General features: G+C 45.1%; 1 protein-coding gene across 1 annotated transcript in view; it reads left to right on the top strand.

Moving 5' to 3' along the window:
* Positions 1-12,732, top strand: part of LOC306954695 (uncharacterized protein) — a gene marked incomplete at both ends in the record, with an annotated part of 36,303 nt that overhangs the window by 3,180 nt on the left and 20,391 nt on the right. The window contains 6 exons of the mRNA XM_079545855.1: positions 4-662; positions 1,843-1,948; positions 2,225-2,371; positions 2,569-2,629; positions 2,814-2,980; positions 3,061-3,171. Of these exons, the coding sequence (XP_079401981.1) occupies positions 4-662; positions 1,843-1,948; positions 2,225-2,371; positions 2,569-2,629; positions 2,814-2,980; positions 3,061-3,171 (1,251 nt within the window). The remainder of the gene's footprint in view (positions 1-3; positions 663-1,842; positions 1,949-2,224; positions 2,372-2,568; positions 2,630-2,813; positions 2,981-3,060; positions 3,172-12,732) is intronic.

Below are 12,732 nucleotides of genomic sequence, written 5' to 3'. Positions count from 1 at the left end.
CAGAGCAAGCAGAGCATCGGGCAAACGCTAAAAGGCTTAGAGGACCTGGATATCCTGGTGGAGGTGCTGCAGGAAGACCTGAACAAAAGCCAGCTGAAGAAGGAATCTCTGCGTGCTGCACCCGATGGCTTTTGGCAGGGCTTCCCTGCAGAGCTGCAGGCCCCTTGGTGGGGAGCTGGAGGAAGCAAGCAGGCAGCTGGCAGCGTGCAGGAAAGGTGTCAAAGCTTCACCAAGCTGCGTTCTCATTGTTGCTTTACAGACTGCAGCTCGGCATTGCAGGAAGAGGTAGAGAGCTCCTTTTGTGATGGTCAGAAAGACATGCATGAGCCTGATTCACCAGGAACGTTCTCAAGGACAAGGGAAAAAGAAAGCAGCTGGTGGATGCAGGGCGTGGGTAGCAGCACCCAGAAGCACTGCTGGGCACAGCCTGCACAGAGCACATCTCCCTGCTTCGATCCACCAGGAGCCCATCCAGAGCCATTTGTGGAGGCTGACAGTGACTCTTTGGGTTCCAGGGGATGCTCGAGGCAGACCTCGATTGCTTTCACACAGCAGGATCTCTCCGCCATCTCTTTCTTCCAGTTCCAGCTACACAGGGAGGAAAGCTTGCTGAGGAATATTCCGGCAGACAAACTGCTTGCACCTGATGAAAATGGCAACAGGTCTCCAGCTTTTTTTCCTATAGAAATACATTGATTTCTATTTCCTGGGGCTGTAACTTCAAGTGCTACTTCAGGGCATGCCTGTGGCAAAGGTCTTCCAGCTCCATGGCGTGTTCAGATGTGCTCCAGAACCCCAGTTTTAGACCGAATCAATATTCCATTAGTAAAATTAGAAATACTTCATGTCTGTGGTATTGCTAGACTACAATTGCCATAGGACAAATTCAGTGGGAACAACATTCAAGGCTGAATTGTAAATGTAAGCTCACAAGAAAATGAACTCAAGCAAAGCGAGTCATTGCTACAGAAAAAGATTTGCAAAAGAGATCTTTTCCACGCTGCACTCTAAGGAAAATTACTTTTGGGTTCTGTGCAGTTCAGCTAGGTTGAAAACATTGGGATCAAATTCTCACATGTGAATAAAACTAATTACAATTAAGAAATTAAGACAATTTGACTGTATTTAAGTAAATGTCACGAGCTAACAATTGCAGCACACATTTACAAAGTACGTAAGCACCGGGTGACAAGGTCAGAAGAATATACAAAGGCAAGACCACACACCCAATACACCAACCCTGAGGCACAGTTATCATGCTCTGGGATAAGAGAAGGAAAAAACAAAGGGAGAAATACCACCAATGCCTGTGTCGGTATTTTCTCCAGGCAGAAAGAAAGGCTCACCCAAATTAACAAGAATTCCAGTATGAGATTCAGGAGAAATACACTATTTTGAGCAGCTCCCTGAGACTGGAGTTAGTACTCTGGTACTCGGTCCTACATAGGACTGAATTACGGTTTGGAAATACTTTCTTAGGTGCAGGAAAGAGGTTTCCCTTCTTTGGGTTTTCCTCTGCTTTTTCTGTATACTAAAGGAAAAAAAAAAAAAGGAGGAAATCAGGTTTGGTTGGTGGCTAGAAGGAAGGAGCAGCAGCTCCTGGATAGGAGAGGAATGGGGTAATAGTGAGAAGGGAGGACCAAGAAATCCTGGCAGACAATAAATTCAAACAAAGCTGGAAAATCAGCAACTCCTTTATTAATACAGACTAAATAAATTAAATGCTTAAATATCTCAAGCTTTTGGTGTTTGTGAGCCTGTAACATTTCATGCTTTGAAATCTCTGTTCCTTTTGAGTAATTTAACCATTATTTTACCTGTTTAAAACATCTTCTGTTCCAGGCTGCTGCACAAGGCTGTTGCTCAGGGAAGAAGAGCTCTGACTTACGCGCTAGCACGGAGGTTTGCGTCCCTGAACAAAATTGATGAGAAGGATGCAGAGAAACGGGTAGGATGCTGACTTGCCAAGAGTCATTTCCTACGGCACGCAGATGCCTTTCAAACCCTGACAAACGCCAAGCATCGCTTTGGGAAGGAGTGGCTGCTATCCTTGAGTAAAGAGGAAAACAGAAGGAGGGAGGCAGTGCTCCGAGCAGAGCAAGTCATAGCATAGCTGGGCAGGGATCCCAACATCCCACTTCCCACCTCATTCCCTAACAAGCACTGTGAAATGTAAGACTGGCTTTAAAGCAACAATGAGTTTCTCTCGTTCTTCTCTCCCCAGACAGCACTACATCTTGCTGCAGAAAAGAACCAGCACCTGATGGTCGGTGACCTTATATCCCTGGGGGCAAACGTCAACGAGCAGGATGGGCGGGGGAAAACCCCCCTCCACCTGTGTGCAGAGAATGGGTACCTGCGGGTCTTAGAGGTGCGCTGTCATTGCTGCTGTGCAGTGGGATGTACAGTGATAGAGCAGAAGTCAGATGCGTGCTCTTTAGTTTAAAACAGACAAGGGGTTTATGAAACCTGGAAGTTACCTTTGGTCTGATGGGGTTAAGGTGAGATAGAATAAGGGCAGCTGGGCCCAAATTGGGATTTATCGTCTCAAAATCTTCTTGATTTCAGGTTTTGAAAAACTGCAAAGACGGCGGTGTGTGCGTAGCAGTGAACCTGGCGGACCACTGCGGTAAGAGGAAGCGCTTCGCCATTTGGATGCTTTGTGTCAGAAGCCTCAAACAACAGATTCTACCTGGGCCTAAGGATGATCGATTTGGCATTGGAGCAGTCTGCCCTCGTGGGGGCTGTCGTGGGGTGGGGTGGTTCCTGCAGTGCAGATGGACGTGTCTGACTGCTCCGTGGTTTCTGTTCAGGTTTGACACCACTGCACTGTGCTGCTCTTGCTCACACCATCTTAGCCACGGAATCTCAAAAAACCGACGGTGACAGTGACATGGGGAGGTTCCTCAAACTACGCAAGGACCAAATTCTCGAGGGAATTAACTGCTTGTTGCACATGGGAGGAAAACCGGAGCTGCAGGTGAGAATCAGCAGCAGGCTGTTGACTGCAACCTTACGTTTTCCTGTTTGATTGCAATCACAGTCTCACTGCATTTGCAGGTTCTACGTTCATGTCAAACTACTGCTCCCTGTTTAAAAATTGAGGAGAACACCGAGCTGATGTGTTTGCTCCAGACTCATAAACCCAAGGAACTGGACATTCTTCAAGAGGTAACCATACAGCACCTGTTACACAGGCTCTGACCTCGTACCCGAGAACCCAGATTAACACAAGCCCTCGGTGAGCACAGGAGATGCTCCCAGCCCTGCCCTGGTTGGCACAGGGCAGAGAATCCCCTCTTCAGGGGAAAGGCTCCAAAGGATCTCTGACTGCAAACGTTGCCCCAGACATTGCCAATGTCTCCTTACTTTCAGCAATTCCTTAAAAGACGAAGAGCTGAATTGTATCCTTTCCTCCAACCCTAAGCACATCCATTCTGCACCAAAAGCACATGGCAGGTCCCAAAATATCCAGATGGTCCCGTGGGTATCCGTGGCTCTTGCTGTGTTTGGTACAGGACACAAGGCACCAGCACTGAGAAGTGAAAGCTTGTGGACTCCATTTCAAAATCCTGTTCAGCTGAAATAATGCGATATGCAGCACAGACTTCAGTATTCTTGTCCAATATTAAACAAATATTCGGTGCTTGAAAGTAACAACAGCCCTTCCACCTTTTTCAGTGTCTTTTGACTATCAGAGATGAGCTCTCACTTATGCATATGTATAGAAACTGGTAATGTAAGATTTGAACTAGGAAAACAGACTGAAAGCCACATTTCGGGTCCTCTAGGGAATCACAGAATCACCGAGGTTGGAAAAGACCTCTAAGACCATCCAGTCCATGCTCTGTAAGAAATAATTCACAACAGAAGCCATGAAAATAATTTCAACTCAGCTCATCTCTGACTGAACTGATAACTCTGCCACCCCTTCCTTTTTGATGGCAAGGAGCAGAATCTAGGTTTGGAATCTCAAAACTGGAGCATGGTCTGAACACAGAGACTTCTGCTGGAAATTTACTGTTCTGCTTTCCTCATCCATGCAGAGTAATGGTTTGCTGGAAGCTCCAGGAGTGCCGTGTCCCTCACCAGCAGATCACTTCTCTGAGCTTCTGCCCGTTTCACCTTTGGACTTCGTTGACATTATTCTTAAAGGTATTTTCTGTGAATGTTTTCTCCTTGTCAGAATCTCAGTAATATAAGAGCTGCAATGTAGTGTCAAGCTCTGGTTCATCCCCTGCACTGCTATATAACCATAATTTATGAGCTTCACGGGAACTGATGGAAAAGATGCCCAGTGATTTACAACAGACTTTGGATTAAGTCCAGAGTTCTGCACAGAACCTCTTTAGCTTGAAAATAGGGCAGTGTGTGTTTGGCATGAGAAAGAAGACATCACATGTAAACTGAACCGAATTTGTGTTCATTTATTACCTTCCAGGGAAATGCTGATAAGGCTCGTTATCTGCATCTCGTGGTCCGTGTGCTGCAGCTGTTGCTGAAGAATAGGCCAAAAACAGACAGTAAAAGTCTTCAAAAGTATTATAGCTTGAACTGCCTGTTGAAGATATCTCCTCAGTACCCAGCAATCAAGAGTAACTTGATTGGCAGGGCAAATCCTTAGACAGTGTTAGATGCTCCAGTCAATGAATTGGTCTTAACTTTCTCATGAAGCTGAGCATTAGCACTGCTTTCTGGAGGGCCATTGGAACTCTAGATGTTCTACTTTCCCAATGTCTGAATTTTTTTAATGCAGCTACCATTGGTTAAGAGGAAAACCTTCTATTTTAGCCCTTAAGGACCTAGTCCTGATGGTACCAATGTAAGGTCAGTCTCTGCAGTCTGAATTCAAGGCACTGGAAAAAGATAACAAAATCCCCCTCCTCCAAAAAAAAGACAGACCAAAACCCAAAGCACAACACACAGCTGTGCTGCTACTGAGCAGATTTTTTCAACAAGAGTTGAGCTGATTATCTATGCAATCAGAATTTGCCACCAGTAATGGACTTCAGGTGAAGTCTGGGATGTAAAACATTTGGAATGGTTCATCTGTGATGATCTAACAGAGGAATACAGCTTTATAAAACGTAGGTCTGTAAGAATACTTCACAGCAATGCGCTGTTAGACCGAGCAGCTTTGCCTAAAAAATTTTCAACTGCCAGATACAGAAGTATTCAATGGGACTGCTAGAAATTAGGTAATTAATAGAAAGAAAATTCTCTTCCCAGATGTAATGTCATTTAATTTGAACTTCTGATTGTGAATTCGCTGGTTTCTATGAAACTTCCCTGTTTGCTACGTATGGAGCAATCTACATTTACCTAGCTACGAAATGATTGATCCAGCAATCAACTCACAGATGTACCTCCCATTAAAGTAGATGGGAGATTTTTCACGTGTAACATTGCAGGATCCAGCTCTGAGTACTCAGCACGCTTGGGGAACTGATCTTTAATGATCTCTTTGGATTTTCTTGTCAAAAGGTTCCTTTTATTTCTTCTTGGGTATCCTTAAGTGTTAAGCTCCAAGAGCTACGTTGCACAACATGAAGCAAGTTTTACTGAAAAGTGACAGTGTTTAAGTTAACTCCAGTGGGATTTTGGTCCTATCTTATGTTTCTCATGTTCTGAACTGCTGATCAGGGTTGCATTCATCTATGTTCAGATTCTTGGGTCTGGATGAGACCTACATCAAGATTCTTACGTGTACCTTACAGTTTTGTGTTGCTGTTCACATAATGGGTTGTAAAGCTGAACATCCCCCTCCTGCCATAGGTGTTCTGCATGCTTTAATCCTTTCCCCTTTTGGGTTTCACATGGAAATAAACAGATTTTCCTCTTGTGCTTTGAGGTGAAGATCCCCTCTATTACCACTCATTCCTCCTTCATGTTGGCATTTTAACTCACATCTGAGCTCACAGCCCTTCCTCATGTGAAGAGAATTAATGAGGATCATCTGAGTGGTTTGGCTTTCATTGGTGGATTTAAGGATCAGATCCAACACTCACTGAAACTGAAGACCCTTTATGTAAAGTAAAAACGAAGAGATGCTGCATCGCAAGCAAAATGAAGAATGAAGTGATACAGTGAACATAGAAGAGCATCAGTAAGCATTTTAAGTGAAAAAATGATCATTTTATGGGATATCTTTAAAAAGTGTAGAAATCTACTCTATAAGAATTCAACTTTAATCAAGGAGGACAGGAGCCTTAACCTATCGTTTATTCAACATATGCTAAACTGAACTAGCCTATGAAATATATTCTATGAGTTATAACTTAATTGCATTACCATTAGTAGGTGTGCTTTACATTGCTTCATTGTCCCTTCCTTCAATAAATACATGATTTCATGCTGTATGAAGCTTTCTGGTTTGTATGAACTTCTCTTGCTGTAACACACTCGTGGCAGAACTGGTGGAGAAACTGGGAGGAAATAAGGAGCTGATGAGTGTGTAAGGGTGGGCAGAAGGGCAAAGAGACCTGACAGCACCCAAAGGCTCTGCAAGCACTGTGTTTTCCCTACTGCCAGCACAGCTGAGCTGCAGTGGTACAACAGACAGCTGCTCTCAAAGCTGGGCTGAAAGAGGAGAAATAATTATTATCAAATGGAAGTTCTGGGGCTGAGGCTTTGCACCCAGCGTGTGCAGTGGATGACTGGGGTGGGAAGTGTTAGTGATACTGGATGTTGTGTTGAGGGACATGGTTTGGTGGGAGCTATTGGTAATAGGTGAATGGTTGGACTGGATGATCTTTTAGGTCTTTTCCAACCTTGGTGATTCTATGATTCTATGATTCAGGGCTGTCTCAAAGGACACCACTCTGAATTAACACAACACAAGCCTGCCCACAGGTCTCATTGGTCCCAGTTCAAACATGCTCAGTTAGCAGTGGTTACAGGATGCTGGCAGCCACCCTGACGTTACAGCTGGGCTCACAACTGCCCAGCCCTGGGTCCCATCCATGAGCCACAGCCGCGGGCAGCAGCCTGGGACCCAGCAGCGTGCTGTGCCACCCAGCAGCATCACAGGGAGCAAGGCTGCATGCAGCAGGCGTCCTCCAGCTAATGAATCCCCAGCCAGCTCCCCGTGCTCCCCCAGGCTGCAGTCACTGCCTTTGAACTGTGGCACAAGGCATACTTAGAGAAATGCTTGGCTTCTTCACCTCGCTTCTCACCCTGGGTTACAAAATGAGTGTCATGCACTGGCTCACATGGTTATTTTGATTCCCTGCTCCTTTGAAGATACGTGAGCACCATCATGCATCATTATTTTGAAGTGCAGCGTAAGAGTTTCACCACTGAATTAGTAACAATTCAGCACAGGAATACAGAAATAGGTAACAAGAGCAGATCCGTGCTGCCAGCAGCTCTCTGGGATGTTCCTGATGAGGAAAGGATAAACGAGAGATCTGCTGCAGACTGGCTGGAAGAAGGTCCTGTTAAGGACAGAAGCTCTCACTGCACACATTTGCCACCAGTGGTAATTGCAAGGCCACAGTCCCTGCGCTTAGGAGTGAATGACAGAGCAACCACAGTCATTAATGGAGATGCAGGATCCTATAGTAATTCACATCAACTCTTAGGGCTGCCAGCTCTAAGCCTCTCCATTCAGGGCTGGGTGAAAAAGGTATCTGAGCCAGAGCCCTACGAGCTCAAGTTATCCTGAAAACAGGTTGCAAGTTGCAGCAATGTCTCTGTTAAAACAGCCTGAGGCCAGGCAACAGGAACTGCATCCTCCCTGTTACCTCAGCAGAGCTCTGGCTGCATGTTAGACCCTTCTCCCACTAAATCAGTGCCTTAAGGTTGAGCAGGGAAACACAGCATGATCACAGATGTGCAAAAGATGAACGTGAAGTTGCATGCAAGCTGTTTGTATCTGGACATAGGAGAAAGAAAAAGAGCAGAGAAGGGATCTTGGGCCAGGTTTTTAGCAGCACATCATTCTGCAGCCAGCAAGAGAGCCTGCCATAGACTGCAGCTCTGGGGGTGCAGATGGCTCCTCTGGGAGCTGCTGTCAGTAGTGGTGATGGCATGAAGGTTTTTGTGTTCTCCCACCAGTTACAGCAAATGGGACAACAGCACTAAGTTTCATAGAAGGGAATCCCAGCTAGGGAAAGAGTTGGGAGGAGAGGGATGGAAGGCACTGAAGAAAGCCCTCTGCAGCTCTCTGAGAATATGGATATATATCTGCAATTTGAGAAGAAGCATCAGCACTTCCTCTTCACCACTCTGCATCCCAATTCCCACAGCTCTGCATCCCTCCACGTGATGACAACTGGGATGAGTTGCAAGCAGAGCTGGAAGAGCCAAATTTCGGAGCCAAGCAGGAGGGAGAGGCTCTTGGCTGATTCAGATTCTTTTAGAACAGTCTCACCCATTGAGTTTTATTTTTCCTGCTCTGTTTGTGGCTGCAGAAACTTGGAAACAAAATGATTCAGTTCAAAACAAGAGTTGTTCTGCAGCTGCACCAAGCAGATGAAACAAAACACAGAGGAGGGAGAACTGCAACTGCAGCACATGGTGTCCAAGGCAGTCCAACAAAGAGTTACAGTGGGGAGAGGTAGGAAAAGGAAGGTCAGGGCACTGGCTCATGATCAGCCCAGAAGCAAGAAACCCCTCCCGGCCCACAGGCAGGGCTGGGGTTCCAGGCTCCCTGCTCCACGAGGAGCCAGCCACAGGGAGCAGTGCTCTCAGCTTCCTGCCTTTTCCCCATCCTTCGTCCCACACGGCTTCTACGAGAAGGAAGAAGTTTCAAATGAGGTTATCAGGAAAAGTTTTTCCTGAAGGAAGATGAAGGTGAGGGGTTCTTGATGAGCTCCATACAATGCCAGACAAACACCCTGCTTCTCCAGGTCTCCAGGCAACAATATAAATATATCTTGTCATCTGTTTTGAAGCCACTTCACTCACAAGAGGCCTGTCTGTCCCAGCTCTAACTTATCTCCATTTGTCATCTCTATCCATCCTCCCTGCCCCAATAAGTTTACAGAAGTCTCATGTTTTGGAACGTAATGAGATCTCCAAAGACAAATACTGAAGTCTGTGTGGTGTAACAGGTACATGCAGAAATCATAATACCATCACCTGAGGCTTGCTATGTAAGCCAGAATAAATACTGCCTTTGGATCTAAGGGAAAACATACAGCAAGGGCTGATACAAAAACATTAGTGACAGATTTAAATGTTAAGGTTCATTGGGTTTTGCTTCATTTTAAATTAAGCCCTCTAAAGCCCTTTGCTGCCGAAGAAGTCCATTTTTGAACCCTTCACCATTACTTCCAGCAGGCAATCATATAAGCTGCTCACCAACAGCATGGAAACACACAGCAACCTGCCCTGAAGGCCAAACAAATTCCATCCTCACCAACACTGAGGCTTAACAGGGCATGTCACTGTCTGCAAGCACAGCCCCTCCAACTTCAGCTCCCATCATCCTCACCAGGCTTCTCTGGATCTCATTCTCCCCATCCCACACAACTCCTCCACAGCACAGGACCAAGAGCTACGTGTGCAGCGCTGCCATGAAATCACATTTCAATTCAGCAAGAGAAAAACTCCAGGAAACGCAGGAACATACATTATTTTGCTATGGATCTAAACAGCTTTGCAGCTCCTGATTTCATTTTGTAACATTCCAGGTGTGCATGTTTTGACTGCTAGAAAAAACGACCTTTCAATTTCACTGGAATCATTAGTCACACACAAAGGCAATCTCTTTTCTGATATAAGGCGAGATAAGCTTCTGCAGAATCCAGCAGTGCTTGTTGTTAGCAGCCAAGGAGTTTATTTGCTCACATGGCGCACGTTCACTGCTGGAGTCCATCCTGATGGTATTTATGTGCGTTATGGAGGTCACCTTAATGCTGGATTTCTGTTTTATTTGTTCATAGTGAGCCATTTCCAATAGCATAATGTTGGCATACAAAAGAATCAGCTACATTCTCTGTCAATGAAATGGAGCTTTGGTTCATAAATCCCTGAGGAAACCAAAGCTAAGCCCCACTGTGTTCCATACACTCCACTTCAGCCCATCTCTTCATCCAGAAATAGAGCTCAGTTACAAAGGCATTAATTTATGTCCCACAAGGTTTTAACATTGCAGTTGCAAATATAGATATATATATGTGACTAAAAACTAAAAAAAACACTAAAAGCACAGCTTCTAGTCTGCATTGTCCCTGGGACCTGAAAAAATCTGCACTCATTTACCTGAATTAATAATTCAGGAATATCTCAAAATAAACAGCTTTCAGGTGTTTTGTTTTCCAGCACAGCAGTTGAGTCCCAAGTGCCAGAAACCTCACATTCATTTGATTCCCCAAAAGGAATGAATAAGAACAGTGGTAAATGTTGAGGAACGGGGAGAAATAAATCAGGAAGGCCAGGGAAAGAGGAAGGTACACACATAAGATATTTGTTTGGTCACTTTCACCGCTGCAATTTAATGGGTGTTGTTTCTGTGATGATGACAAATTGCCCTGAGAAACTCCATGTTATGCTGTCACATGTTCATATTTTGTACAGAAAATGATTCCTTCCTCTTTTGCAGGATGAGGTGCATTCTAGAAATGTACATAAAAACCAACAGCACAACCAAAATGCGCACAAGGAGACAACGCTGCATTGCAAAGCAAGATCCTCTCCTCCAAAGGGAAGGACATCAACTTTACCCTCCTCTCCCAGTTCAGCCAGCTGGGAAACTGAAAGGGAGCAGCCCAAATATCTGCTTGCCCCACCGCCCTCAGCCTGTGGCTGCACGGAGGAAAGCTGCAGCCATCTCCCAAGAGCCACTCGGGGTGACACCATCGAGAGCCTTGGCTTTGTCCCAAGGTACATTTGTGAAAGCCCAGCCTTTCACTGGAAGGTTTAAAAGTGTTTCAGCTTCTGCTTAATCTTTTCTTAAGAAAGTCCATACAATTGTAAACGGAACATTATCTAAAGGTATCTAGAGACCTTCTTTGGCAGAATCAGAGGCCACAGAGAGCATTACCTGGAGAACAATGTTTATACTGAAAAATAACAACGTGGTTCAACTATGGAGTTGGTTGGTCAAATATTTGCAGAAGAATTTATGCCACTTGTGTCTGTGTGAACACATTTCCTTCATTTAGAAAACCCTCATTCGATTTTAGGGAGAAAAAAGATGAAAATGTTGCTGGTCTGCATTGCTGTGTACACTAAAAACATCTCAGTGCCTCTTAATTCAGACAGCATGTCATTAAAATAGCAATCAATCCTCAAACCCTGCTGACCAGAAAGAAAACCAGTAAAGCATCATGTCCTGTTTGCAATGTGGATCTTCCACACACTGGAAACACCAGTGGTTATGTTCTACAAGGAAAAAACAGCACTGCTAACCAAAATAATTACACGATCTTAAAACAAACAAACTAAGAACAACAACAAAACCCACAAAAAATCCAACACCTGTTTTGTTCACCAGGGATGCTTTCCCTCCCATATCAGATAAGAACACTCCAGTCTCTTCAGTCAATATTTGAGAAGGTGTGAAACCTCCACATTCTGTCTTCAGTAATATGTTGCTTTTCAACACTATTCACACAACAGCCTGCTCGTTTTTTTTTTTAATCTTCTTTCACAAATTAAAGGGAAAACAAGCCGTTTGTTACACGTGGCCTCTCCCTCTTTTTTGGTGTCCTTTTGCTGGACTGAAAAGTTAAATAACAACTAAAAGTTACCTGCCTCTGTCACCATGTCAGGCAGGGCTCTGCGGATGACTCAGGCTCCAGCTATTCTTGCCCTTGATTACAGTCACAAAACATTTTATGGGGATGTTCAACTCCAGGCTCTGCCAGGCAAATGACAACCTGACATACAGAGCAACACTGTGTATCCGTTCTGTGGAAAAGGGAAGTTGTACATCTGCTAAGAACAGCAGCAATCTTTAACCTAAGACTTCACAGGGAAAAAGCTTTGCAAGCCATTTCCTTATTCCAGACCCATCACCACTGAACACAGGTTTCTACAGCGCAGAGCAGTCAAATAAATAAAATCTGTCCTGTACGGAGGAAAGCTGCCAACTTCTCGTGCTCCTTGGCTATGAGACCTGATGTCTCAGGGAGACTCTGGTGCCATTTCCTCACCCCACACACATCGCATTCCCACAGCTGAGCTCTGTCTGTGCTCTGTCTGATAGGAACCCTCTCCAACCTGACTTTCCCTGGGGAATACTGTAGCACTAGAACTCTGAGATTTACAATGGAATCCAGAGCTACAAAGAAGTTGGTTGAAATATAGAACTGTTGAAAGGAAGGAGTTGAATGCTTAACCACAGAACTATTAATTGCTTTATTTAGAGGATGTTGGTAGCTTCAGCTGAACAGAGTGATCAGGTTAAGCAGTTATTCCTCTCCACTCCCTCTTTTTCTATCCTGCTCACAGATACTGACTGGCAGCAAGGCATTGCGAGGTAAGAGAGATTGGGAAAAACAAAAGGAAGGAGAAGACAACAAAATAGTTCTGTTTTATTTGGCAAGTGCCAGAACTTACTGGGTGTGCTCTGTGACTAAGCACCAAGCAAAGCCCTGCAGGGGACAGAATAGGCAGCAGCAAAGCCAGTTCCTGCATTCCAGTCTGCTTTGGGCAGGACCTACGCACAGATTTCTCCAATGGGGCAGCTCCAGGCATGCTCAGAGACAGAGCTGGGTGCCTGGGGAATGCAGACTCCAACAAGGTGAGCATGGGCACCCCCAGCACCAGGCAGCCACAGAG

The sequence above is a fragment of the Tetrao urogallus genome (assembly GCF_951394365.1).
Source record: "Tetrao urogallus genome assembly, chromosome: 22".
Lineage (NCBI taxonomy): Eukaryota > Metazoa > Chordata > Aves > Galliformes > Phasianidae > Tetrao > Tetrao urogallus.
The sequence above is the reverse complement of the archived record's forward strand: the minus strand, read 5'-3'. Positions and strand labels throughout refer to the sequence as shown.